Source organism: Phocoena sinus, chromosome 15 (assembly GCF_008692025.1).
Source record: "Phocoena sinus isolate mPhoSin1 chromosome 15, mPhoSin1.pri, whole genome shotgun sequence".
Taxonomy (NCBI): domain Eukaryota; kingdom Metazoa; phylum Chordata; class Mammalia; order Artiodactyla; family Phocoenidae; genus Phocoena; species Phocoena sinus.
The window spans coordinates 326,081-353,980 of NC_045777.1; the positions used below are offsets into that span (position 1 = coordinate 326,081).

A 27,900-nucleotide genomic window follows, 5' to 3' on the forward strand; every position below is an offset into this window, starting at 1 on the left:
TTAAGTGGGTTTTCCCCCAAAGGAATGCTTTATTGACAAATCACCCGTTATCTACTTTAAGGAAAAGATAAATCAGTTATTACACCTGCATCCTGCCTTCCCATCACACCCCATCTGAGAGATTCCAACCCTGGGGAAAAAGCACAGAGCAGCGTTCCTCCCAAGGCACGAGTGTGGACTGCAGCCACCCCCCACCCCCCAGTGTGTCTGAAGTGACCAGCAGACACTCAGGTACCAGACAGCACATCACAGTCAACCAGAGAAGACACTGAGCTGACAGCTCCTTCCCTTCAGGAGTGCACAGATGCCGGCGAGGTCTCTGCCCGCTAAGAGCCTGTAAGGCACAGAGCGCCCCTCCAGGTGCGCCAGACGTGGAGCCCCGGGTGAGAGGCTGCTGGGCTGTGGCAGCATCGGAGCAGAGAGAGATCTTTGTAGCTCCTGAGAAAAGGCAACAGCAGAGTCCCAGCTGACCCGACGCCCTGGCCCTGACCTCCCTGCAGGGTCTGCCTGTCGCTCGCTGGCCCTGGCGTGTGCCACACACCCAGGTTGGAGCCGCTGATCGGTGATGTGCCGGCCAGGCCCAGCCTGCACAGGGGCAGCGCCAGCCCTCTGTGCAGGTGCTGGTCTGTCTTTCTCCCACCCCCACCAGCCAGGGGGAGCTGCCCCGGTCACTGAGAGGAGCGAGAAGCCAGTTTTCCATAGGGGATGGAATGCACTCGTGAAATAAAACACAGCACTGGCACAGAGGTGCCGCCCCTCGGCTGGATGCAGGACTTTACAGAGCGCTCAAAACCCGCTAAGGAGGGCGTCCCTGGTGGCGCAGCGGTTGGGAGTCCGCCTGCCGACGCGGGGGACGCGGGTTCGTGCCCCGGTCCGGGAAGGAGCCCTCGTTTATATATAAAAACACTATAAACAAATAAAACACACGGCAATGTAAGGCTGCACTTCAGCTTGAGCCCAAAGGAATAATATTTTCTAACTGTGAGGCTAAAGCTGCTTTGCTTAGCTTTGCTTTTTGAAAAACCCGCCGCTTTTAAAAAATAAAGAATTCGCTTTTCTTAAAGCTAGACCGTTAGTGTAACGATCAGGCATGTGCTGATAATCAGCTTTCCGGAAGCTCTCAGAAAATGGGTAGTTTTCCTGTTTGGCATTTTGAAATAAAACTGCAGATCAGGCAGGGCTTTCTGGATGACTCTTCCTTCTGCGACTTAGGGAAGGAGTTTAGAAAACACCACACATCTTATACTTAGCGCTCTCCCCACCCCCCACCCCGCTTTCAACATGCTGACCCACTAACGAGACTCCCAACAGGAGCTTGGCTTTGGCTCCCACCCTGGGACCCGCCACCCTGGGACCCGCCACCCTGCCCGCTTCCCGCTCCAAGGCAGGACGGCGCAGTCATTTGCTGATCTGCCGACAGAAGGGGAGGCATCTGTGTACGAGACATGTTCTCTGACCCACGCGAGCGCGGCAGCCACGTCTCCACGGGGATGGCCTGATTGTTCTCAACACCCGCCGCTCGAAGCTGCGGTTGTGGCGATGACGGTGTGCTTGTTCCGTGGCTGGGCAAAGCCGCTACGGGCTTAGAAGGGCGTGTGATCGGGCAGGGGTCTGTCTCCACTCCCGGTCGGGGAGGGAAGGCTGTCACTGCCACTCTCTGTGCCGCTGACAACCTTAGACTACAGATGGGAAAAGACCAAGAAAGAAGAACATGAGACAGAGCACGCACGCCTAGCAGATCCCGGGCCCGTGCTGGGAATTCAAGGTGTCCGATCCCTACGTGAGTTTATGTCATATGGATGCCGCTCAGCAAGACAAGAAACAAACCACCGACACGGGAAACAGGCTGGATCTCTCTCTAGGAAATCACACAGTGAACAGAGCCAATCCCCAAGAGACTACACGCTGCGTGGCTGCATTTACGTGACGTTCCTGACACGACAGAAACGGAGAGCAGCTTAGGGGTTGCCAGGGGTGTAGAGCAGGGGGTAGGCAGGCCGCAGTCTTTGTGGGGATGGTGGAACTGTGCTCTATCGTGACTGTAACAGCCACGCGTCCTGGTTGTGACACTGCAGGATGTTACCACCGGCGGAAACCGCACAAGGTACGAGAGCTCTCCGTCTCATTTCCCATAACTGCACGTGAACCTACAATGACTAGTGACGTGTCCCACCCCGGCAGAACTGGGCGGTCCAGATCCAGTTACCTTTATGGTCCCAACTCGGTCCTCAAATGACTTGAAGGTGGCAGAATTCCTTTAAAGAGAGAGAAAGATGTCAGTATAAGGAGCACGTTGCTTTGTCACCCTCCTAAACCTGAAGGAACTCGGGGTTAGGGTCATCCTCTGGAGAGATCCCTGAGAGATCCCGAGGTCTCACTGCAAAAACATGACGAGCCAAAAAAAGGGGAGGGGGCACACATGTTCAGAAGCTTCCCCAGGACAGAACCGAGGTCAGCCACACCCCCCAACTGCAGGACAGAAGATCTGCACGCCACCAGCTGGTGAGCCCCAGACTTCATCTGGGCAAACTGCGGACCCCTTGACTGGGCAGCCGGGGGATGCCGGGCACGTTTTCTGCTGCGCCCTAAATGCACATCTTGGGGTTATGGAAAGTCCCACGTGTTCTTCACACAGATCTCTCACAGAAAGCGAGCAAGAGGAAAACCAAGGAGCATTCAGAGAGCAGAGAGTGACGAGGAGGCAGAGGACAAAGCAGGCCAGGCCTGGTCCCACCCAGCCCCGTCCCCCTCCCTGGCTCCGCAGCTCCCTGAGCCCAGGCCTCTGGAGGCAGCCTGTCAGTGACCCCTGGCACGCCCGGGGGACAGCAGCTGCAGCAGATTCTCCTGGACGGGGACACGAGCTCTGCGGGGACCCAGGCTGCACCACAGAGCAGGAGCGAGCACAGGTGCGGACTTCGAGGAGGAACAGGTCCTGGCTCTGGCTGTTCTCAGGACATAAAGAGCCACCATAAAAATCTTGGAGACACCTGAGACCTCTTGGCGTGTGCAAGCCTCTCTGTCCCTTCCGGCCCGGCCCCGAGGGCAGCCCTGGAAAGTTCCAGGTGGAGGCCAGTTTGGGGCCTCACCCCCACCAGCTCTTCAGCCTCGAAGAGGTATCTCCCAACCCTGAGCCAAGAGGACGCTGAGGGGGAAGGTGGTCCTTGGTTCAGGGGTTTGGGGAGTGAGACGGACCAGCCGGAGCCACCCCCTCCCACCGGCCTCCCAGTGGGGTCCCAGAGGGCTCAGGGAGCCGTCGGGTGCGGGGGCCCGTTACCTCATGGCCGGCATACTTATGGAGTGGCGGATGGAGTGGCTGCTGCTTGGAAGCGTGGTAGGAGCAGAGAAGGAGAGTTAAGGCAAGGACAGGACCGGCCTCCCCATGCAGGAAGCTGAGGCCCCGCCCACCCTGCACCACTGAAGCAGAGAAGCCGCAAGGCTGCCCTCAGGGGGAGAACCAGACCCCGGTGCCCCTCGCATGGCCCCAGAAGCGTGACACTGCCGGAAGAGGGTGCTGGGACAAGGAAACTAAGACGCCCTTGGCCTGGGCTGCTAAAGACACTTCTGGTGCCAAGAACCGCCAGGTGTCCCCACGTGACTTAACAGCAAGCTCCAGAGAGACCGGCAGGGCAAGTAGGAATATTTAAAGTCACAGACTGTTCTGGATTTGGGTTCCAGACCTCCAAGGCGGAGGAGCGGCTTGATCAGCACGAGGTAAAGGACACTCGGGAGGCTGTCTGACCCGGTCCCAAGCACCCCGCGGCAGAAAGAGCGCTCCGTTGCGGGGAGGAGACCAGCTCCGCTTTGAGGGGCAGGACCGCTTCTGGGGGAGGAGGACGTGGGGACACGACGGCTTGAGGGCCGGCAGGGCCCCTTCCAGGAATAGAGTCAGGGGTGGGCCGATAGCTACTTGGTGAGGCCGGGTCAGAACGGGCGGCGACAGGACCCAGCCGGCTGCACAATCAGGGGAGGAGCCCTGAACCCGTCACGTGCTGGTGACCACCTTGCTGTGCTGGTCCCACCCCCACCTTCATCCACACAGCCTCCCCTGGGGCCAGCCGTGCCCAGCGTGTCCAGCGTCAGTCTTACCTAAAGGAGTGTGAGAAGGGCCGAGCCCTGAGAGCGGCGGCAGGAGGAGAGAAGAGATGCAGTGTTAGGAGGGGCGCCTGGTCCTGCCCCGGCCCCTCTGCTCGAGCTCCGGAAGAGCACAGGGATGCCGGTGACCATGCTGCCAGAGGAGGGCACGTGCCCCCTCCCCAGCCTCTGCCCCACCCTCCCGGATGCGGTCACATACGAGGGACCCTCGCATCTGACTACGCCACAGACTGGAGAGGAGGAGCCCAAAAAAAACAAGCAAAGCGAGGGTGTGAAGTGCTCTTCGGCCCCCGGGGTCCATGCCTCACCCAGGACCCCATCAGCCTGCACTCCAGCCGGGCTGGGGCGCCCCCTGCACCGCGACAGGGCTTGCGACACCCCCAGGGCCGAGAACTTCATGCTCTGGCTCCATCGCCACAGATGACAGAAGCTGACCGACAAATCTGAGCGTGTCCAAGGGCAGCTGCCTGGGGGGGCGGGGGGTTGGGGAGGGGGACAAGGCCACCCCAACGTGGAGGTCATTTCAGAAGTGACGGTCACATGGCCTGATGCACCCACACCACTCTGGTGGGTGGCAGGACCTGCTCTGCTCGGCAGGAGAACGAGCCCAATGGTGAGAGGAAGCATGTGTCCCATCAAAGGTCACCCAGCTGGACGGAGGCCTGACCCTGCTTTAAGTGGGTTTCTGGCCCCAATCCAGCTCCCCCCCCCCCACCCCGCCGGGGACGCAGAAGGCCTCTCGACCCGGGCTCCTCCTGGACGGGCCCTTCGGGACACCAGTGCGGGGCTGCTGTCCTGAAGGACTGAGCAGCACCTGACCCTGAACGTGCGAGGGAGTCCTCCCTGGTTCTCCTTCTTGAGACGCTCCAAACCACGGAGGTAAACGGGCCTTGGCCTCAGAAACCACCTGACACCACGTGGTGAGGCGATGGGGACACACCGAGGACCCTGAGACCCAGAGATCACAGCACCACTGGAATCACGAGAGCAAAACCAGCAGCAGGCACTCAAGGCCCCAGAATGAGACCCCAGCCAACAGGCACCGTGACCGCGCGCCGGTTCCTCTGCCGGGCTGACTCACGCACGGCGGGCACAGGACCTGCAGCGACACGGCCACTCCGGGTTCTGAGCAGACAGCGGGGGCAGACGGAGCATGGGCTGCGTCGCGGCTCCCCCAGATCGAAGCCGTTCGCGTGAGGAACTGCCCAGCAGGCTCGCCCGCAGCCGCTTCCACACGCGCCCGGGGCTCCGCCCTCTCGCCTGCTTTCCACCCAGAGTGCTCCGAACACGCTCGAAAGTGAGCGAGAATACTGAACGTGAGCGCATGACACCAAAAATGAAAGAGAATGTTCCCAGAAGAGGACGAAGCAGACCTCTGTCACCTGCTTCAGATGCCCTGTCATCAGACCAGCCTCTGCAGGAAAGCACAGACACGAGCAGACGCTCCCCTCGCTCTGTGACGGGCCCTGGGAGTGAGGCCTGGCCGCCAGGGGCGTGTGATCAGCCTGGCTCAGGTGGTCACGGTAGGCATCCCATCGAGCGTCAAGGGAGACTCGATCCAGGGACACACCCAGAGTCACACGTGAGCCGAGCAGCGTGAAGCCTTGGGGAGCAACTGCCACAGGCCCTCCTGCTGCCAGCGCAGAGCCACCGCCTGGGGTGGGGGGTCCCTCTTGTGCCCGAATCACAGCCATGGTGGGCAAGGCCTGCATCCGAGCGTGGCCCGCAGGGTCCCCCAGTGTAGAGGGTGCACCCCTGAGGCACAGACTGCCTATTACTGATGGTTCAGCTTCTCCGAAGGTTTGAAGTTTTTCAAAATAAACGGCTGGGGGGGGTCAAGGAGAGGAGAGGAGTAACGATGTCAAACAAACACGGATAAAACGTGAGCACGGCTCCAGGCACCAGCTGTCCTCTGCTCAGCCGGGTGGGGCCTGGGGCTTGTGAGCGCCTGTGGCCAATCGGCCAGGGCAGGGCTCCTATCTTGAGGCCCACGAGGCAGCCACAGGCTGTGAGGCAGGGAAATGCTTACCCTAAGCAGGCAAGAAGGAGCCCACTCAAGGCTGAGAGGTGAGGGGTCAGGGCCGGGGGGACTCCCAATGCCACGCTCAGCAGGCCAGGCCCACAGCAACTCCATAGGACTCTTGGCTATGAGGAGATAGGGCAGGGCCGGCAGTGGAACCCGGGGGGCCAAGTCCAGGGTGCTGGCGATGGGGATGACCCGCACTGCCCACTGTCTCTCTCCAATTAGTCCCAACAACCCCGAGGGAGGCCCTTATGAGGGCACAGCAAGGAAGGAGCTCAGCCAGGAGCCACACCCTGGCCTCTGGCTCCAAGGAGGCCCTGCGGGGGCAGCAGCGAAGCCCAGAGCAAGAAACTCAGGGTGAAGCCTGGCTTGGGAGCGGCATGGCCATCAGGCTGGGGGTGGCCGCTGCTGTGTGTGGTCCATATAGTGCCCGGGCCCCCCACTCTCCCTGGCCCCAGAGGCACTCGGGTGGCCAGCAGGGTCTCATCCACTTCTGGGACAGAACGCTCAGTCGGGGGCCCTAGCGTGCAGCCGCACGCTCTCTGAGGGCAGGCCTGGCAAACACCCCGAGAAACACCGCGCTTGTCCTCGACTTGTCCAGGCTGGCGGGCCACCCAGGCTGACGCTGCCCCCAGGCCGAATCGTTTTCTCTCCGTGGAACTTCAACGAGAAGCATCGCCTCCACCAACCCTAAGTACCAAAGTTACCCACAGGCACCAGTGACCCCCCCCAACCCCGCACCCCAAGAAACATACAAATAAATGGCAGAGGTAGCTGGTAAACAAGAGTTTGTGAACCACCTGGTGCGGGGCTGGTGTGGCCACACCTATGGGTGGGGAGGGGCCCCTGAGGCATGTGCATCTGAGCCTGGAGGCTCGGGCAGGCTTCCTGCAGACCCTCTAGTGGATCTAAACCCCCTAAAACCCCACCTGCCTGTCCCAGCTCTCAGGGTGGAGGTGTCAGGCCAGGGAGTCTCACCTCATGTCCCCAAGCTTCCGGCTGATGGCAGAGCCCATGGTGGACAGGGCTGCTGAGGTCTTCTGTCCTGCCTGAGAGAGGGTTTCCTGGGTCTTCTTGTAGCTGGAAGGAGAAACACCAGTTAAACCAACCAAACAGAAGGCGTAGCCATGCCTCCCCACACCAAGGACAAGGCACCCAGAGAAAGAGGGGGCGGTCAGGGCGGTGAGAAAGCCTGGCCACCAGGAAGAGGACACATGTCCTGTCTCAGGGCCCCCAGGGGACTGCATGAGGGACAGACGCAGCACTGCCAGGTCACGACCCCCCACCCTGTAATAACACCGTTTTCTGCTCTTCCTGTGATGCAGGCTCCCCTCCGTGGAAACTTACTTGCCCCACCCCTACAGCAAAGAGGCCCACAGAGCCCAGGGCCTGCGGCCAAGCAGACCAGCCCCTCAGGCCCTCCTGGGGCTTCTCTTTTCTCTTCTCGTCTAAGACAGTCCTCTGAGGACAGAACAGCTCGACCACACCCACAGGGGATGCAGCCGGCCGTGCGGGCACCGGGCCAGCCTTCAGACCCCGAGCAGCCCCTCCAGCCCTCCACCCTCCTGTTCTGCATCTACCATGTCCTTTGAGAACTGGTTCAAGGGGGCGGTCTTGGCGGAGACGGCCTGTTCCACACCCTCCTGCCCCATTCACCCACAACAAGATGGCTCGTGACCTCAACGGCAGTGGCACAGGCACAGGTAGGGTGCCTGGGCCACAGGGACAGCAAGGACACCCTCAGGCCCAGGCTGAGAGCCAACACCTACAGCTGCCAGCACCCCACCCAGCCCCCCGGCCAGCCCCCACCAGAAACAGAAGACACAGCAGCCTGAACCCAGGAGCTCCTTTCTAGCCAAACTGGTAACCCCACAATAATGGCTCGAGATGGTAGGGCTCCGGAGACGCCAGCCAGCTCCAGCCCTCCTGGCACCCCCAGGTCACAGGGGGCTGGCTCGGACGGCACCAGCAGTGGGGCTTCCAGGCCCCTTTCCCATCCACCCCACATCGTCGCCCTCAGGAGGCCCCACGTGAGCGCCTGCTACCCACCTCCCTCAGGCCAGCCTCCTACCTGGTGCCCTGCACTCCCCGTCCTGTGGGGACGGCCTGGCCCCAAGCACCCTGGAGGGGCCTCCCTCCCCTCAGCTGCAGCCACTCACAGCACAGCAGGGCCCGGGCCTCAAAACACGTCGCTTCCCAGCAAGAGTTTGGAAATATCTTGAAATCGCTAAGACATCTGAGTTTATCTCAGTTTCCAGAAGGTCAGTGATTTTGGAACACACTGTTAATAACAAGGAAAAAATAATTTCTAAAATCCTTGCCGAAAAATCTGCTTCTGCGTTTTCTGGATTCAAAAACTAGTAAGAGGCCTCATTCTGAACCCAGGCCTTAGAAAACCCTGACAACGAGAAATTCCTCCCCCAGTGATAGTCTGACACGATCAGAGAACTTAAGTGAACAGGAACTCACAGTCCAATCCCCTGCCCAGTGACCCAGGTATCTGGACAGCTGGGGCCTGGACAGGATCCCCTGGGCCGAGCGACAAGGTCCATTCTAGGCCACAGCTGATTCGTACTAAAACCCAAAGTCCACACCCTCCTTTCAGAGGGTTTCCACGCAGACTGTGGTCACAATTCTCCCAGGCGTCTTCTGACTTGAAGACGCCTTCACCCGGAGCTGCCACCTACACCATGGCCTGTCTCAGTGTCTCTCAAGTCGGTGGCAACAGAAGTGGAGCATCCTGAGGGTGGCCTAGGGGCCCAGGCACTGAATCACCAGCAGGAGAGGCGCGTGCTGTGGGCCACTCTGCAGGGAAGCACCCCTCTGGGACAGATGTGGTGCAGAGGCCAGGGCAGAGCCAGCGTCTGTGTCCTGGTAACTCAGCCCCACCTGTGCCTGAGAGCACCAGGCTGTGTGGCCCTGGCCGCTGCCCCTTTGGGAATTCCCTTCACCTTTTAGGAAGACAAAGGCCTCCTCCCAGGATCAGTGGGCGTGGCTGTCAGAGGGAGGCATCTGCTGGATGCTCCTCCTCCAGGATCCTCCCTTGGGGGGCCGTCTCCACCTGTCACTCGGTAGGGCACGTGACCCCAGACTGCCTGGCCAGAGGCTACAGCTCCCGGACCACAGTGAAAGCACAATCTTATCGCTGGTCTGCAAGGCTGGGAAGATACCATCCAGCCCCACCAGGCACCCCTTGACCACGGAGGAGCTACCTGAGAACAAAGCCACTGTGGGGAGAGTGGAAGGGCGAGGGACACAGGTTGGGAGCGCTGATCGGAGCCCCGGGCAGAGGGCCTGGAGCGGGGGCTTCTCACCAGGCGAAGCCTCCCCGTCCCTCCTAGGCTGACACTATCTGCACCTGTGCTTTCTGTCACCTGCGACCAAAGAACTCGACATGCCAACGCGTGACCGTGCGATTTAGGGGTGTCCACACGAAGCACGACGTTAGCTATGACCCACCTAAAAGGGGCCCCATCAGGCGGCCACTTCACGACCAACAGAGCACGGCTGCCGAATCAACAGCTGGCCGCGGGAAGAGACCCCCTCCCAAACGGCATCAACCCACTCACGACAGGACCGCTGCACCAGAGCTAAGTGCTCGGGCTGCACACGCCCGCCTCCTCCCCCGGGCGGCGCTCTCCGAAAGGGATCCACCAGCACACAGATCGCAATTCGCGAAAGACAGGGTGGCTCCGAGGCTCTGGACACGGAACCCCAGCAGCGGTCTCCGGCAGCCACCGCTAGGGAGGCACCAGTCAGACGACCCCGAGAGTGCAGAGCAGCTGTGTCGCGCTGTCACCGTCCTGGGCTATCACTGCAGAGACGCCTCCAGCCCTGACAACTCTACCACCAGACTTGGGGCTAAGACCTCGTGGCCGCTGCCTGATGAAGCGCGTGAAAAGGGCCATCCCACCAGCCACATCTGCAGGCCCAGAGCCACAGGGTCCGTTCAGAGGAGTCAGAACCGTGATCGTCAGAAACAGTATCCCAGCAGCTTCCCGTCAGCTGGCTTTACAGAACGGCACTAAGATCTCCCAAGGCTATTTTCAGCTCTGGTCTGCACCGTGAGCCTGCCCTACCGAGCCACGCAAACAGCACGAAACCCCAACCACCAGACCCACTGGTGCCCGGCTCCCCTCGCGACCCCAGGCTGCAAGGGCTCCACGCACACAGCTGGCCAACCTGGGCTTCCGGGCACCTCCAAGACAAGGTGGGTCACAACCATTTCCTCTCATCCCAACACAGAAGGGCTTTCAGCCCATGCCTTCTGGCAAGCACGACAGCACTTCCTTCTAAGCAAGACCTCCCAGAAGGTGACTATTTTAAAATACTGCAGGGGCTTCCCTGGTGGCGCAGTGGTTAAGAATCTGCCTGCCGATGCAGGGGACACGGGTTTGAGCCCTGGTCCGGGAAGACCCCACATGCCATGGAGCAACTAAGCCCGTGCACCACAACTACTGAAGCCTGCGCGCCTAGAGCCTGCGAGCCACAACTACTGAAGCCTGCGCGCCTAGAGCCCATGCTCCACAACAAGAGAAGCCACTGCAATGAGAAGCCCGTGCATCACAATGAAGAGTAGACCCCACTCGCCACAACTACAGAAAGCCTGCGCGCAGCAACGGAAGACCCGACGCAGCCCCAAAATAAATAAATAAATAAAATCTAAAAAATAATAATAAAATAAAATACTGCACCACCCAGTTCAAAGGCTATACCCAGAACGGAGCACGAATGAAGCGCTACCATCTTGTTTAAGAATCTCGAATAAGACGTCGGGAGTCCTTCTGGACCAGAGCTCTGTCAGACACACAGAGCTACCCATGAGGGTTCTGCGCTCTACTAATTTTCTGTGTGGCCGAGAGCTTGGAGCTTCTCAGGCCAAAGGAGCTCCTTCGAGATCTGACCCGCATGCACCCCCCGCTCAAGAGCCACCCCTAAGCGCAAGAGACCCTGAGAGCACCACAGCTGGGGCCAGGTCTGCAGGGGAAGGAGGGGGAAAAGCGCCATCAGCATCAGTCCAGATGGCGCCCAAGGTGCATCACCAGCCAGACGTGGCCCAAGCTCAGCTCCGGCCTCTGATCTGAGGGACACACATCAGGCTGGGGGAAGTTTTCAGTGTGGTCTGGTGGCAGAGTGAACTTCCTTCAGCGTCTGCACCCTCTTCCAGAAGCATTTAAAGGACAGTTTCTTTTGTGTTTGAGAGGAGAAAAATATATTAAAAATAAAATAGCCAAGAAACACCACAGCTAGGTCTGAGCCAAGTGTGCACAGCCTCCCTGTCCCTCAAAGGTGTCAGGAGGGGAGAGGATGGAGGTGCCGGCAGCAGAGGCACTCACAGGTCCGACTGGGTCACTTTCTCATTCCACTCTCCAAGTTTCTCAGAAGTTTTCACGTAGCTAAAAACAGAAAGTCTGTGGTAAATGATTTAGAAAAACTACTTCAACTCAAGTTTCAAACTGGCAAGTGACATTCCAGGGAAAACAGAGAAGGACCACTCGGCAGGAAGACTGAACGTTCAGCCTGCCTCCGCTCAGCACCGGCTCTGCAGGCCCAGCCACTCTCCTCACGCGACGGAGGGCCTGCTCACGCGACGGAAGCTGTGTCTTGGGGAACAGCTGGGAGGAGCAAGGAGGGCACAGCCCATGGCCCCAGCACGGCCACCCTTTGGGGTTCAAGGCCTACAGTTTCCTAGGACAGAGAACTGGCCTTTCCTAGGGCAGATTTATGAAAACTGACTTGGTCTTCCTGTGGGAACGTGGCTTCTCAGACAGCGGGAGGCATCTCCCATCCCCCCACCTCGGAGGCTATGTTTCAGAGGAACCACACAGCCGCACTACCCAAATTCAGAGAGCTGCGGCACAGAGGGTCCGGGTCAGAGGTCCTGACCACGTCATGCTCACGAGAAGGACTCACGTCCACAGACTCACGTCGGCAGACGCTGACCTGTGGGGACCATGGAAAACCAGCCTCGTTAAGCACCTAATTTGTGTTCCCTCCAATGTAGACCCTGAAACATATTCTTCTTGTCAATTTCTGCTTGGACAACTAGCTAGCGTGTCTGCCGCCTTTTAAAAACACGTGTAGACTCTACACTCTTTCAATAAATACAAATTCAGTTGCTGGCAAGGATTCAGGGACCCCAGCTGGCTGCTTCCAAGCGGCACGCTTGCTGACCCCGCTCCCAGGAGGCCCCTCACCCCCAGGACTCAACGCCCATCAAGCAGGTAGAGCAGACACTCACGCGTTTGACACCTGTACATCATGCCAACCCCTGGACAGGTTCTGCTTCAGGCCCTCCAAGGTAGAGAGGCCCAGCCTCCTCTTCAGCTCGCCACAGTGCCTCTCCTTGGCTGCCAGCACCTGGCGCAGAGTGACAACTTCCTCCTCCACCTGCAAAAGCACGGTTACCAGGATTCAGCCACCACTATGGCAGGAAGCGACCACCATCCTTACACACGTCACAGTGAAGGCCTTCTCAGAATCACCTAAGAATTTCCCATTTACAGAAACACAGCTCGTCTTAGGAACAGTCTACAGCAGGCATCGGTTCTGTTTGTATGTGGCACCAGCACCTCGACTTCTTCTGGAGAACTGTCCCGCCCCCCAAGCCGAGTGCTCTGGCGGAGCTACTGACCACAGTGCCCACCCGTGGATGACGAGCAAGGCCTGTCGGAGCTCTTCCCTGGGACTAGGAACGGGTGTTAGAAGACAGCAGCCCCTTTCTGTCCAGGCTCCGGGTCTGGGTGTGAGTAACAGAAGGTGGGCGGGTTGGCAGCCAGGCCCCATCTGCACCATGGGGGAATTCCACACGTCGGAGGAAGGAAGCAGAGCTGACAGACGGATGGGTGGCCAGAGACCCACGTGACAGAGAAACAACCCTTATGACAACATTTGTGTTCCCAAGGTCAGCTGCCGGCCTCGGCGAAAGCCACTTACAGAAGCCCAAAGAAAATTCTCTTTTCTGCTTAAAGTAATTTGAGTTGGGCAACAGAAAAAATCTTGACAATAACGATCAGAACCTTCTCATGTCTTAAAACAAAGAGTGAACTACAGAGAGGAGCATCCTTTACAGCCTTCCTACTTTAGATTCTCAATACTTCCTGCTCCTATGTGAACAGCTACTCTAAAAAAAAAAGTCCCTTTCTTAAAAAAATGACTGTTTGGGTTAAGGCACTAACAGCCTAAAGCCCTATATATCACTAGATTCTGCTTTAGAAAATACTGAAAAAGAAACGATTCAAAACTACAGGATCATCTAAGGCCAAACTATTACCAGTCACCCCAGCAGTGACACTCGGTGACTTGAACTTTCCATTTATGGTGCTTTGGGCACATGGGCTTAAGGGCACGTGGACACGCAAGCTGAAATTTTTAAGAAACACAAGAGCTTCTTCATTTTGCAATTCACCTCTGAAAAAAACCTTGTGGTTTTTATTCTGTAACCAACATGTCCTGAAATAAAAGGCAAAACATAAGTCTCCTGGGACTTCCTGCTGCTTCTCCTTTAACCTCCGTTCAATTAAGAAAGGGCGGCTTCCTCTATGGTCTAAAACCTGGTCCTGGGGCTGGGTTTGTCCGCGTGACCAGCTCTGCTCAGACCCAGGCCTGGACCCAGGACGTATCAGGACGGGCTTGTTTCCGAAGGCGGAGCAGAGAACTGCAACAAGCGTGCTCCAGCCTCTGCCTGACTGCTGCCAACAGGTTCATTTCCCCAGATTCTGGAATCTCAAGTGAGTCACTATTAGAATCCGTATCACACCGTAAAAAGAAACACTCTGGGCAGTTAGTCTGAATAAAAATTATACGCACACACTTTTGTTCTTAACTCCTATTTCCTCTTAAAGAGCTCTCACTTTAAAAAGATCACACGAAACGCTTTTTACAGAAGTATTTTTAAAAGAAAAATGAAGATCCAGGGACAGATATATCCATGGGGGTCTTGAAAATGTCGTGTTGATTCCAAAAGAGAAACTCCCAGCAGATGGTGTGCTCAGAGCAGCTGCCCCATGGGGACATTCTCCTCATGGAGCACCTACAAGGTGCCAGACACACGCCAACCAAGGGCTGCAGAGGGCAGTTTCTGTGGGGCTCCAGGGACAATCTCCCAGGGCAATTTCTCCAGAGCACAGCCAGCACTCTGGCCCCTCATTAGGCTGGGAGGGCCTCACAGTCACCCCCGGATGGACAGCCATGACACAACACCTTTGCAAGCTCAGCCCTGAGCTCCTCTGCCTCGGCATCTGTCAGACCCTCCACAGCAGGAGCCTGGGCGGCCACCGCTGTGTCGACAGGGACATCCGTCATGGAGTCGGAGAGCAGACCTTTGTTAGGAGAATTCAGGTTGATATCTGCCAGAGACAAAATGCGGTCAGAGAGCATCAAATAAGAAGTCACAGAGGAATAGAGGACAGAGGTTTCCACCGAGGGAGAAAGCACGGGTGCAAGGGCAGGTTTAGGAGAAAGGGGCGGGGGACCCGTGGAGACAATGCCTCTTCTCTGAAAGGTTCTGCAAAGATGGTTTCGGCCACCAGACTGGGAGCAGCCACATCTCAGGCCACCCAAGTTGCTTCTTCAGGTTCTAGAAATGCTGGCACAAGGCAGCCACTCCCTAAATCTGGTTTCTCCTGTAAGAATACTATCTTCACAGACAGGAAACCTTTGTTAAAAACAAAGCCGCTGGATCTAACAGCTCTTCCATTTTTTAGCGTGAAGGAACTTAATACAGCTGTAAACACAACCAGCACCACTTTCCAATCAGCTGCTCCGCCAGGGCACAGGCTAAGATTACACACAAGGAACACAGTCATCCAGCCCCTGTGGGGAGTCAGCAAAACAAAATCCGTTCAGTTCCTCCTCGACCCTCACCCCACAGCAAGAAGGCTGCGGCGGTGTGCAGAGGGCACTGCCTCCTCACACCTCTGCTATACCCAGACCAGGTTCGAACCCCTGCGTCACGTTTGTTCTCCACGTTAAACGCACTTTCCTGTATGCACTAGAAGTTTACAAGAAAAACAGGTCTACGCCAGTTCTTTCCAATTCCAAATGCAAGGCCGTCGTTGTTTGGTACGTTATACAATCAGCACTGAAAACATCTTCCCTTTTGATCAGGACGTTCTGTGAAGAGACGGGCTCCGTATGGGGTTTGGCACGTTTAAAAGTAAATTAAAGGGAATTCCCTGATGGTCAGTGGTTAGGGCTCTGCGCCTTCACTGCCGAGTGCCCGCGTTCAATCCCTGGTCAGGGAACTAAGATCCCACAAGCCAAGCGCGGTGTGGCCAAAAAAAAAAAAAAAAAAGAAAGAAAAGTAAATTAAAGGCATAAAGGTTGCAAAACAGTAAAAGTGTCTTTAACTGCAGGTATGTTTGTCTACTCTAGAAACCCTAGAATCTGCTAAAAATAGGCGAAATGCCCTTAAAACCAAAGACACTCTGTTTAGCTGGCCGTGTCATTCCCTTCACATGTCCCACAGCTGGAGCCATGCACTTCTGTGGTGCTCTAGAGATGTTCACTAAATGAAGCTTTTCTTTTTAGTCAACAGATTTCAATATTTAACCGAGATCAACCCACGTGGTTTTACTTCATCGTTTGTACCTGCTGTGTTGAACCTACTCAAATTCAGTAAGTGCCTCAAGATCCCTACAACTTTTCTATTCTTCAAAAACAGATAAAGGCCCTCAGCCACTGTCTGCTTATAAAACTGTGTGCTCACCCGACATGCTGTGCGCTGCCCAGTCACTGGGTGAGACCAAGCTCGGTACCCCCTGCAGGCAGATGCTATTCACACCCTGACTCAGAGGTGACCAAGGTCCTCACCAAAGGACCTACAGAGAGAATTAGCGCGGGCTGCTGCAGTAGGCAACACGAGGGGGCCAGAGCCCCTCACCTGGGTGAATCTCAGCTCAGCCTGTATAATCATCTGCAAAACGGGGGTTTCTGGGCCATTATAAAAAGGTTATTCCGAAAGTGGAAAAAGATCTGAGAAACAGGCTTGGAATGGTGTCTGGCACATAGTAGGTGCTCAGTAAATGTTTTCTGTCGTTCTCATGACCGGAACCCCAGGCTTGTGAAGAATTCTAACGTTTAATTAATATGCTGATACAGATCAAACGATAGAAAAGCACCCTGAAATCATCCAGTGTAGTTACATCAACGTAGTATTAGCACTCCCTCTAGAGCCCCAGGATGGAAGACAGACTCCTACCACCTCCTCAAGATCTTAAGCTTCTGGGCCCGCTCCACACCCGCCAGCGGCCACCTCAAACTAGTCTGGGATGTCAGTTCCGGAAACAGGCCTGGTATGCTGGGTGTGCCCCTGACTCACTGCACCCTTCCCCCTCCAGACAACTCTGCAGTAGGCTGGGCTCCGAGCTGCGTTGCCACCCAAGGGGCGCTGCGCCCAACGCAAGGACGGCGTCGCCTCCCCTCCCCTCCCCGGGCGCCGCGCACGGCACCTCGGCCCGCATCCAGGGCCGGATGGGGTGTCCCTGAGGGCCCTGCGCAGGGACTGAGGGCGGCCCGCCGGGCAAGAGTCGGGCGGGGGCAGAGTGGGAGCTACCCGGAGCGACGAAACCCAAGACTCTGGGGCGAGGGGAGGGCGCTGGGGAACCAGTGCTCAGAGCGATCCCAGCGGGGGCGGAACACCCGCCAGGAGCTTCGAGGCCGCGCGCGTGGGAGAGGAAGAGGTGCCGCGGGACGGGCGGGCGCAGGCGGAGGGGCCCAAAGGCCGCCACGCGGCGCCGGGCCCGCGGGTACCTTGGCCGGCGGAGTCCATGTTTAGGCGGCGGCCGGGCCGCAGCTGGCGTCCAGGCCGGGGTCGCGGGCGCAGTGGGAACCGAGCGGGCCGCACCAGGTGTCGCTCGCCGCTTACGCACCAGCCAGCTGAATCGCCTCAAGCGCCGCGGCATTACGTGATCAACAGCGAGACGACCCACTTCCGCTTTGAGGCGCGCTCCGCCCCCCCGTCCCGCCCCCACGAGCGGTGCCCAATGAGGGAGGTGTTCTGGCCTAGTCCCGGTTCATCAGCTTCAATATGATTGGTCGAGGCTGCGGACGAAGCCGGAAAGGGAGTCCGGTCCACCAGCGAGAAGCACAGGTAGAACGGTCTTGAGGTGCACTGAGTGAGGTGGGAACTGGGAGGACCGTGCAACATGGCGCTACGGGATCCCGGAGGTGGGCCTCTTGGAGGTCTCCAAGGTGTTTGCCCCTGCCTGCGAGCGCCACGGCTCACGTACTTCGGCGGGTCAGACTCAGGCCGCTTGCGATCCCTCCGAGGCCTGACCCACTGACTTTGGAGCTCTTTTTCTTTATGGGTCTGTCCTTTTTGTAGGGATTTTAAAGTTGTATGGGGGTTGCGCAGAAAAAGGCGCGACCACGAGTTGCTCTCTTTTGGCTGGAGGCGCCCTTCGACCCCGTGTTTTCTCACTTCCTTTTCACAGCAACCCGGTGAGACAGATGGGGCCCTCCCCACTTTACAGATGAGAAAACTGAGGCCAGAGTTACTTGCCCATCCCTCAGCTAATTGCTTCCTGCAGACTCCGGAGGAGGGTTTGCCAAACTTGTCAAAGGAGAGGTGTGTAGCCATTAGGCAACCCGGTCCCGCTAAAACAAGTCCCACGACTACCCTTCCACGGCTACTAAATTGCCTCTGCAAGCAATCCGTTAGTGCGGGGGCCGGGCTGCACAGCAGGAGGTGAGCGGCAGGCAAGTGAGCGAAGCTTCATCTGCTCCCCACCGCTCGCATTACCGCCTGAACCTTTCCCTCCCCCTGTCCGTGGAAAAGTTGTCTTCCACGGAACCAGTCCCTGGTGCCAAAAAGGTTGGGGACTGCTGCTTTAGTGGTATTCAAACCCTTGAGGATCTGACCCTTCTGGACAGCATTCCCCCTAACAGCCAAGCCACCCTGCATGTACTGATCCCTAGGAAGGAAACCCATTCCTTCACCTGGCTAACTCCTCTTACTGTCTCAGCTCAAAGCTCACCTTCTCCCCATAGGTCTTCCTGGTACTTTAGGTCACCTTAAGTACCTGCTTCTGCTTGCACTGGCCCAGGTGCATCCAGGCCAGGTCCTGCTCTGGTGCCGTCAATTATATGCCTGCCCCACTTGCCTTCTTTCAGCTTTTCCAGAGCTTCTAGCTGGAACCACCCTGGCCAGCCCCTGTCCCCGGGAGTTGAGGACAGCCAATAGTCCCTGCTTCATACAATTAAGGGCAGGTGGTAAGGATGCGACTGCATTACAGATGGTGGTGGGCAGAGGGCTTGTCTCTCATTTTGTATGGCATCCCTGAGCCATGAACAAAGCAATGAGTGGTCAGTGCGGGTGTGTCTGTAGTCCCACCTGGACTGCCTGCCACTTACTCTGAGTCTGTGGTTCCATGGTGAACCCCATCCTGTAGAAGCCAGGAATGGGGCGGGGGGAACCCTATGAAGCAGCAGCATCGCACTCCTCGGGGAGGTCCAGCTGCTAAGACTTTTACAGCCCTTCCAAAGCCAGTGTTCTTTCATAGTTAGAGGCCACTTGCACAGACCCTTCAACACTCATCTTTCCCAGTCATCCTGTAACCCAGGCCAGGTGAAGGACGCCTCCTGGTGTCCCACAGCCCATGTTCACACCATCCTTTCTAGGTGATCAAGGCACCCATCACACAGTGTTGCCACAAACTGGGTCAAGCTAATCTTTGCATTCCCCTTAGGAGCTGGGAGCAGACTGGGACCGTCCACAAATGTTGGAGGGAGGAAGAGAAAGGAGGGAAGGGGATGCCCCAGTGAGGGAGAGTGCCAGGTCCCTATGCACTGCCCCACCCTCCCCCAGACACAAGGTGGGGATCCCAGGTGGGGATCCCAGGCAGGGCCAGCTTTACTGGTTTGGGGTGGGGGGTGGGAGAAGGGACACGCAGAAGCACGGTCTACAGCCTCCAGGGCAACTAGAAGTCCTCAGGTTCCAGCGGACTGCAGTGGGTCGCCTCCACGTTCTTGAGGTGCTGGCGAGCCAGGAACAGCGCGAGCTGCCAGCGCCGCCGCCGGCTCAGGCCCTGCCCACTAGCCAGGGGAAAGAGAGCCCGTGCGGGCCCCAGGCCTCCTCGTCCTCCTGCCGGTCCTCGCAGCGCGCGCGGTAGGAGCGCAGCAGGGCTAGGCACCGGTCGCCGTCCACGCGGTAGCGCGCGTAGACGGCGGCCTCCCGCGCCAGGCTGCCGGCACGCAGCCGTCGGGTCGCGACAGTAAGGCCCTCGCGCGCCATCACGGCGGGGTAGCGGTGCTGCAGCAGCGCCGGAGCAGCTCGTTGCCGCGGTGCCCTCCACGTCGCCCGACGGCAGGGGGCGCAGGGGGCCCGAGGTGCTGACCACGTCACCGGCCGGGGTAGCGGCATAACTGCTGGGCCACGCTGAGGTTGAAGTGCGCGCGCACCGTGCGCACCACCAGCCCCTTCCAGCTGTGGGGCATGACCTTCAGCGCCAGCGGCACGAGGTCGTCGAAGGCGGCATCGAGCACCAGTGCGCCCAGCGCCGGGTACGTCATGGTGGCCCACGAGGCCGTGAAGCCGCCAATGGACCAGCTGTAGACCACCACGTGCGCGGGCGGGAAGTGCAGGCGGTAGAGCGCGTACTTGACCACCACGTCCGTGGCGTTGGCGTCGTGCTGAGGGAACGGCGCGCCCGTGCTGCCCCCAAAGCCCGGGTGGTTCCAGCCCAACACCGAATAGCCGGCCTCCAGCGGTGCCGACAGACAGCCCATCTTGTAGAAGCCGGCGTTGCCCTCGCAGCAGATGGCGAGGCGCAGTCCGCGGCCATGGCTGCCCGGGCGCTGGCGGCGGTCCATGAACACGGTGTCGATCTCGTTGCCGTCACAGGCCACCAGCTTGGCGCGCCGGCCGCGGTAGCGGTCCACCAGGCACTCCTGGCCCTGCCGCAGGAGCGGCAGCAGCGCGCGCGTCATCAGGAACATGGAGCCAGGGTACACGAACCAGGGGCCCACTTAGTGGGCCAGCACGTAGCTGGCGAGCTGGCCGGGCAGCTCACGGATCTGCTGCAGGAGGCACCGCGCCTGCCTGCGCGCCCCGCGGGATGGCCGCCCCTGCGCGTCTTCGCCCAGCGCCGCGCCCCGCAGCGGCCACATGCCCGCCGCGGCTGCCGGGCACGTCAGTCCCCCGGTGACCGCTGTGGCCCCCGGCGGTGGCGGCGTGCACGTCATCCCAGCGGAAGTCCACAGGCCAGCCGCGGAAGTTTTAGGTGTAGTTTGCCGTCAGGTAGATCTTGAACAACTGCACCAGTGCCTTCACGAAGCAGACCACACACATGGGCGCCGAGGCGCTGGGCCCCGACAGAGAGCCCTAAGGCCCAGTCGCCGGGCCGGGTGGTGCTTGCAGTAGGAAATCTAGGTCCAGCCTGGAGGGTGGTGTCAGGGCCACCTCAGGACATGCCTCCTCAGGGCTTGGCCCTTGTGGCCTTTATGACCTGGGCCCACCGGGGCCCAGGGGAGGCGTCCTCTGCCCGGCGTGGGCCGGCTTTGTGAGTCACCGTTGCCCGGGAGAGGCGGCACTCTGTGGTGGGTGCACAAAGGGTTCCCGGGCCTGGTGGACCTCGCCCTCCCACAACACCCCCGCCCGGGCCACAGCCTCAGGACCCTGGCGCGGCCACACCCTCGCCAGGCCCTCTTTGGCCCGCATCCTCCCGAGGCCTCATTAGCCTCTCACCCACCCCCAAGGCCACCTCCACCCGGGCCTGAGCAGCGTCTGGCCCCCTCCTCCTTGAACTGTAGGTGGACACCGGGCCAGAAATCAACAGTGCTGACCTCTTCCTGGGTCTCACCGGGAAAAGTACAGGGCTGCCCACGGCCCTGAACCCCCGCCACCTCCCGAGGCACCTGCCCTGGTGGGAGAGGGAGCAGAGACAGGACGAAGCAGCCCTGGGCATCAGGCTGTGTGAGAGTCTGCAAAGGCTCCATGGGCCCCCCAACGGGCCGGCCAGGGGGAGCAGCGAGGCTGGCTGTGGGGCTCTTTGCTCGCTGCCTGTGCCCCTGCCCTCCACACCTTCCTTCCCAGGAAAGGGGGTGAGCGCGGGCTGGAAACCCCCCCCCCGCCCGCCCCTGCCCCCCACCCCCACCCCCCCAGAGCCGTTCTGGATCCTCTTTCCACTGATGCCTGCAGAGGCAATGACCTTCTCCAGGTGGCCGTGCCTGGCCAATGTTCCTCATTTTCAGCCCCTGGTCGAGCTCTCCTCTCCCTGAAACCACCCTACAAGATGTCCCTTCTCCTTTTCTGGAGGGCTCTCGTGGGTTCTCCTTTCTCTCCTGCACCAAAGTGGGCCTGCCCACCTGAGGGCAGAGAGCAGGGCAGAGTCCATGGGGGGAGGCAGAGAAGAGCCAGGTTCCGGGGGGCTCCTTCAGGTCAGTTGCCTTGACCTGAAAGGGAGTTTGGCAAACCCACCTGGGCCCTCGGAACCCAAGAGGCCTGCCTTGGAGACCCCAGCCCTCTGGGGAGGGGGCTCCAGGCCCCAACAAGTCCTCTCTGCTCTACTGCCCTGTGAAGCTGAGTTGGGAGCATTGCTGGCCCAGTCAACCGCCACCAGGCTTGGGACACAGAACTGAGTACGGCTGCTGTCCTCCGGGCTGGTGGGCAGGAGGGGTCAATGCACAGAGTGAGTGAGTTGAAAGGTTTGAGTATCCATCCCCCCAACCCCTGTTTCCAGGTAAAATACAGAACACCCAGTTAAATTTGAATTTCAAATAAACAACCAATACTTATTCTGAGTATAAGTATGTCCTAAATATTGCATGAGACATACTCATATTAAAGTATCATTTATCTGAAATTCAACTGTAATTGGATATCCTGCTTTTTGGTCTGTGTTATTTTTTGCCAAATCTGGCAACTCTACCCCCAGCGCCCCTCCCCCAGGTGCTGAGATGCTGATCTTCCTGATTATCCAGCTCCTATCCCAGACTGGGTCGCTTCACTCAGCAGTCAGGTCCTGAGGCCCAAGGGAGTGGCTCAGAGTCCACAGGCCCACCTGGGTGAGGGCTCCGCCCCTGTTCCTTCTGCCCTGAGAGCACTTCACTTCTTTACTAGGTCCTGGGTGGCAGCAGGGGCAGTGGGGGGACCGCCCCAGGAGGGAGCCCGCAGGGTGCCATGCCTGGGGTCAAAGGATGGGCAGAGCTGCCCATGGGGATTGGTGGTCCTGGTGCACCTGAGAAGTCTGCCCCGGCCCCGAGGTTGGGGGGGGCGTGTGGGCGTTTACTCTCCTAGGGACCTCTTTCATAGACTCATATCCTGGGGGTGGTGGTGGGGGGTGCGTGCAGACCCAGAGGCTCCAGGCTCACTTTGCAAGCCCTCAGGAGCGACCCCAACAGCAGAGCAGAGGCCTCGTTCTGTGCTCAGCCCGAATCCAGGCGGACACAGCAGCCGCGGTGGGGCGGCCCACAGGATCGTCTGCACGGTATGGTGGACACACCACATTTTGTGCTGATTCCCCGGGGAGAGGTGGGGCATGGAGAAACAGCGTCCTCCTGAGGGTAGTCTCCCATCTTGGTTGGAAATAGAGGCTTCCCTTTGGCCGGGCCCACCTGCCCTTGGCTCCCCCGGCAGAGCAGGAAGCTTGGAGGAGGGGGAACAGCCAGAGACCGGATTCTGGGGGGCAGAGGTCAACGGGCTGGGGCTGCTGGCCCCCCGGAGCCCTTACCCTGTGTCTGGCTTGGCCCCTGACCCCACCCGCCCTGCCCCCAGCCCACAGGAGCCCAAGTGCCCCAGAACCACCAGCTCTGTTGAGACAGGAAAGCACATGACAGGAAGGGAGTCCTCCTCCTGCTGTCCCCTCTCCAGAATAGCCCCCACACTGGACCAGCTGCAGCAGCAGTGACCTCTTGTGCCTCCCCCCCCCCCCCCCCCCCGCCGGCCCTGGTCTGCTCAGGGAAGGTGGGGCTGTGTCCTCAGTTTTCGGTGCTCAGATGGAAGAGGCCACACCCCAGTGTCCACCGGGCAGACATCTGAGCGTGCGTCCCCCCTCCCCCACCCCCTCCTGCAGGGCTGGCTGGGGTCTCTGACCTCTGGCCTCCACCCCACAGGGCTCCCTCCCTCCCCCACTGAGCAGGACTCCCTCCTGGCCGGTTGGGCTCAGCTTCCCCAGAGGCCCCGATGTAGGGATGTAGGCTGCCAGCCTCCGAGGAGGAAAGGAGGGAGAGAGGGAAAACCAGTCCCAGAGACTGGAGGGGCGGCGGCAGGATCAGAGCCCCTGGCAGAGGGTGTCCAGGCTCTGGGGGCAGCACCGGCCCTGGGAAAGCTGAAGCCGCCCCACAGGAGGGGGAGCTGAGTCTGCACAAACGCCTCTGCTCAGGAAATGGGGTGCAGGGAAGGTAGGGGGTGGCTTGGAGCCCGAGGACAGGAGGGGACGTTTCCTGGCGGATGCGGGGTCAGAGAAGGGGCGGAAATGGCCAAGACAGCTGCTGAACATCTGGAATCACAGAGAGTTACCGGCGCCCTCAAGGGTGGCGGGGTTTGTGGGGAGCTGTGCACACCCCCGCCCTCTCCTCCTGCCTTCCTGCGGGTCAGTCTCAGCCTCCCCTCCCACTGTCCCCCCATCAGAGTAAAGCCTGAGTTGGGGTCAAGAGGCCTCCAGGCCAGTCGGACGGGGGCCTACTTCCCCGGGGGCTCGACACCCCTGGCTGGTGCAGTGTGCAGGCCACAGCCCCGCTCCTAGCGTGGTCCCCGGGGCCCCATGCACGACTGGAAGCATCGGTGCACACTCGGAGCCCCGTGTCGCTGCTGGCGGAGCCCCTCAGGGCGGGCCTCTCCACTCCTGCAGCCCCCACGCGGGGTTTGATGTAAGGTGATGGCTGCATTATGTTACACACTGTCACATAGGCTCCCTGCCGTGAGTCAGGCAGGGTGTACGAAAGGTGACCGTGCTTTCCAAGCCCCTCTCTGGTACCCAAAAGGCTTAACCTTTCCCTACTTGCCCACAGACATGCCCGCCGACAGGCCTGTGAGCATCGCCGCATGCCCGCAGCTGGCCAGTGGCCACTCCTCCCCGTGTGCAGACACTAACGCCCCAGCGTACCCTCTGCTGGTGGATACCCAGGTTTCCAGATCTTTCCCTTCAGCGTGGCTGCCACGAACACCCTTGTCGGAGGACCCTGCCCCTTGGTGATTTCTCCTCCACACCCGAGTCCTAAGAGTGTGCCAGGGTGTGGCCAGATTGCTTTTCCAAAAGTCTGTGCTGGCCTGTGAGTCATGTGGGGAGCTGTCTCTGCAGCAAGGCCAGGGAGTGTGGTGGTTTAGTATTTGCTGGTCTACGTGTGTATAAGTTTAATGAATGTTGACGGGTCCTGACCCGCTGACCAGGCACCAGGAGCCATTCCATCAGTCAGGCGATCCAGTCCTGCTTTTTGCCCGCTGCCCCTTGGAGGTCCCTCACCTGTGGGACCCCTGGGCTGGCCAGCTTCTCTCGTGGTGGCCAGATGGAAACTGTGGCCTGGACCTCCGCCAGCCCTGGCTCTGGAGAGGGGAGACTAAGCGGGGCGGGGATGATGGAATGATGGAAAGGATGGGGTACCCTCGGCCTGGGAGTCAGGTCTTGGGGTTTGGGGGTGCTACGTGTTTTCAGCAGGAGACCCTGAAGACCAGTGATGATGGCGGGAAAGGGGATCACCACAGAGGGCCTGATACGGCTCCTCGCCCACTTGCCCCAGCGACCCCCCCTTCCCCCCACCCCCGAGTTGGAGCCCTGGTTCCTGCCCACAGAGCCTCTCCTGGGGACGCTGACTCCACTGGTGGGGGTCTCCAGGGGACACAGATGTTGCCTTTCCCTCCTGGCTCCTCCAAGCCCCAGAACCATCAACATTTGTCTCCTGGTGTTGAGGCGGAAGGTGGGAGGTGTCTCCAAAGGGACAAGCCACACAGTGGTCCTTGGAGAACTCCGGAGGGTGACTCCGGAGTCCCCCACACCGGTGCCCTGCCACCCTCCTCCTGACATTCCACTCCTCTTTGGAGGCGGGGCCGTTACTGGGAAGCTCCCACCCTACCCCCAGCAGCACCCTGCGTCCAGGCAGCCACCCCAAGAGTGAAGAAGCAGGTGGGGGGTGTGGGTAGGGGTCTCAGGAGCAAGCCCTCGGCTCTCCTCTGGAGAGTGGGAGACAGCCCAGGCGAGGACTGGGTGGGGATCCCCTTGGCCTCCAGCCGAGACCCCCAGGGCCAGCCTTCCTGGGGCGTGGCTCTCCCACCTGCCCCGGTGGGTGGGCTGCAGGTAGCTTCCGCTTAGGCCCGGCGTCAGGGCTGGAGGCTCACGAGTGGGGCTCCTTCCTGACGCCGCCCCCCACACACCAGAGAGCAGAGGAGGGGGGAAGCGTCTGGAGGTTGGGGGCGGGGCAGAGCCAGCCCAGGGCAGGGGGGACCCTGCAAGGTCCCCGATATCTCCTGGGGTCTCTGGCACAGGGCCTGCCCTACCCTTCGGGGTACGCAGCTGGGGGAGGGGGCTCTCCTTGGGCTGCACTGCCGGCACCTCCTGAGCGGATCTAGGTTACAGCCCTCGCGGCTCCTTCTAAGTCTCTTGCGCAGATTAAAAATGGCAACTGTCCTGGAGCTGACCCCAGGGGACCCTGGAAGTTTCCTCCACCCCCCCCCACCCCGCCTGCTCACAGACAGTCTCTGTTCTCAGCGTCTGCTCAGCTCGGGGCGGCTGCTCTGAGGCGCTGGCTCCCCGCCCCTCTCACCCCGCCGGTCTCTGGGGAGCTGGCGCGAGGTCAAGCCCACCGCAGCCCATCCAGCCCACCTCCGTGGAGGGTGTGGGCGGGGCCGCTCCAGGGCCCAGACAGGCAGGCCCTTCTCCCCCGTCTCCTCCCCTCCCGGCTGCCCCGCTTCAGGCAGAAAAGTGGGGCAAGAACGGAGGGGGGAGGGGGCGGAAGGGAAGGTGTCCGCGCCCCCTCGCCACAGCCGGGGCCCTGAGGGGTCCAGGAGGGGCGCCCCACGTTGGCTCCGGAGGTTTCTCTAGGGGGCTGCCCTCCGGGGGGAGCCCACTTGGACCGCACACACATCACACAGTCATGAAGGCATCACCACCCCCGGCGGCCTGGCTCCGGGACAGGATCTGGGGGGCCAGGAAAGCGTCTGGGCCTTTGCCCTAAGCCCACCCAGGAAGGCAGTGGGGCGGGGAGGACACAGAAGCAGAGAGGGCCCCCTTATCCCCCCCTTCCTGTTCCCCACCCGCCCTGGGGATCTAACCGCAGGGTTGCCCACCCAGCCACTTTGAAGCTGCCGGGGCTCCTGCGCCGGGCCCGCCCCTCCCCCTCAGGCTGAGCTGCGTGGGAGCCGGGAGTGACCACAGGGCTGCCAGCAGCCTTTGAAGTGCTGGGGCGAGGCCGCAGGAAGTGGGCGGTAGCCCACCCAGGCCCTGGGCCCACCCCACCCGAGGACTGGAGCCCCTGCCCACTGGGCCCATGCACTGGCCACCTGGGCTGCCCAGGTGTACCCTGGTGTGGGGAGTTAGGGGGTCAACTCCCCAGCCTCTGGCGCCCAGCCCCCATTTTGCCCATGCTCCCTCGGGGGAAGCAGTGGGGCCAGGAGTTGGTCCCTCTCCCTCAGCTAAAAATAGCGGGGCTCAGGCTGGGTGGAAACCCCCCTGGCGGAGGAGGAAGGAGCGGGGCCACAGGGCTGGGGCCTGGCCTCGGGGAGTGAGGCTGGGCAGGAAATGCCCGGGTGCCCTGGCCCCAGCAGCAAAGGTTCCCTTGATGGCACAGCCCCCTGGAAAGTCCCAGGCAGTGCCTGGGACCCGCATGGGGCAGGAGTCTCCCAGGTCCCTTGGGTTGGGCCTCGCATCCCGGAGGGGGGGTCCCCCATATCCCAGCTGGTGACCACTGCCTGGGCCTGGCCTTCCTGGCCCCCAGGAAGCCCGGGTGGAGCTAGTTCTTCCTCCTCGGTCATCTCTGCGCCTGGTGATGAGCTGAACAGCCCACCTCCAATCCCCCGTCACTTTCCCAACAAGCACCATTCACGGAGGGCCTGCTGGTGGGGGACAGGGCTGAGCACAGCACGGTCCACGGCTGCCCCAGGGTGCTTGCTGAGCACAAGTAAGGGCTTAGCCTGAAGGAGGGCTTTTCAGGAGGGAACACCGGGTGGTCGCCAGCCTGGAGTGGGGAGGGCAGGAGACGAGACCAGGAAGGTGGCGAGGAGTTCGCAGCCTGGCCCTGGGAGAGGCCTGGAGTTGAAGGGAACTCGGCATCCTGGAGGAATAAGAACGAGGCCAGTGTGGCTGGAACCTGGGAGGGGGGGTACAGGAATGAGGCCAGGAATGGGGGACAGATCACGTGGGGCCTGGTCAACTGGGGAGAGGGGTTTGAGAGGAAGCCACTTCTCAGAAGCCACTGAAATATTCAGCAAGAAAGTTCCAGACTCACGTTTGCATTTCAGAGCGGTCACTGCTTTGTGAAGGAAGGGCTGGGGGCGGGGGCGGGGCTTAGGCTGGAGGAAGGCTCCAGTAGGCAGGGAGGGGCCAGCCAGGGGGGTTGTGTGAGCGGCGGGCACAGCGGCCTGGGAGGAGCGCGGGCCGGGTGTCAGGGTCAGCTCCCGGTCTGCTTTCTGGTGGCACCAGCCTCCCGGTTGATTTTCCGAGCGGAGAGCAGCGGCTTAGGCGCTGGCAAGGAGAGAGTGGTACCAGGAGAGGATGGATACGCTACCACTTCTGGTGTTCTCGAGAGAAAATATGAATTCTAAACGGGATAAGGAGGAAGCCAGGAGAGGGGAAAGCCGAGTGTTCGGGAGAAAGGAGGGTTGTTCCTGGTGAGATGTCACAGCTGTGGGCGAGTGG

General features: G+C 60.1%; 2 protein-coding genes across 10 annotated transcripts; both read right to left on the minus strand.

The window, feature by feature from the left end:
• On the minus strand, positions 1-17,039 carry TPD52L2 (TPD52 like 2). Of its 9 annotated transcripts, none has more exons than XM_032604301.1 (8): positions 16,868-17,038; positions 14,318-14,463; positions 12,357-12,505; positions 11,452-11,511; positions 7,094-7,195; positions 4,087-4,113; positions 2,207-2,255; positions 1-1,679 (listed from the first exon to the last, which is right to left on the minus strand). In XM_032604301.1, the coding sequence occupies exons 1-8, from the start codon at positions 16,884-16,886 to the stop codon at positions 1,584-1,586; spliced, it is 648 nt and encodes a 215-aa protein (XP_032460192.1). In that variant the 5' UTR covers positions 16,887-17,038; the 3' UTR covers positions 1-1,583. The 9 variants fall into 9 exon arrangements, with proteins under 9 accessions (XP_032460192.1, XP_032460196.1, XP_032460194.1 ...); XM_032604305.1 differs by lacking the exon at positions 16,868-17,038 and adding an exon at positions 16,320-16,852; XM_032604303.1 differs by lacking the exon at positions 11,452-11,511.
• Positions 17,040-17,184: 145 nt separating this feature from the next.
• Positions 17,185-20,405, minus strand: ABHD16B (abhydrolase domain containing 16B). Its single transcript, XM_032604300.1, is given in 6 exon segments — positions 17,185-19,151; positions 19,154-19,381; positions 19,384-19,401; positions 19,404-19,462; positions 19,464-20,254; positions 20,256-20,405. Coding segments are annotated over 6 exon segments (1,380 nt in total). The 3' UTR covers positions 17,185-19,017.
• Between the last annotated feature and the right edge of the window lie 7,495 nt (positions 20,406-27,900).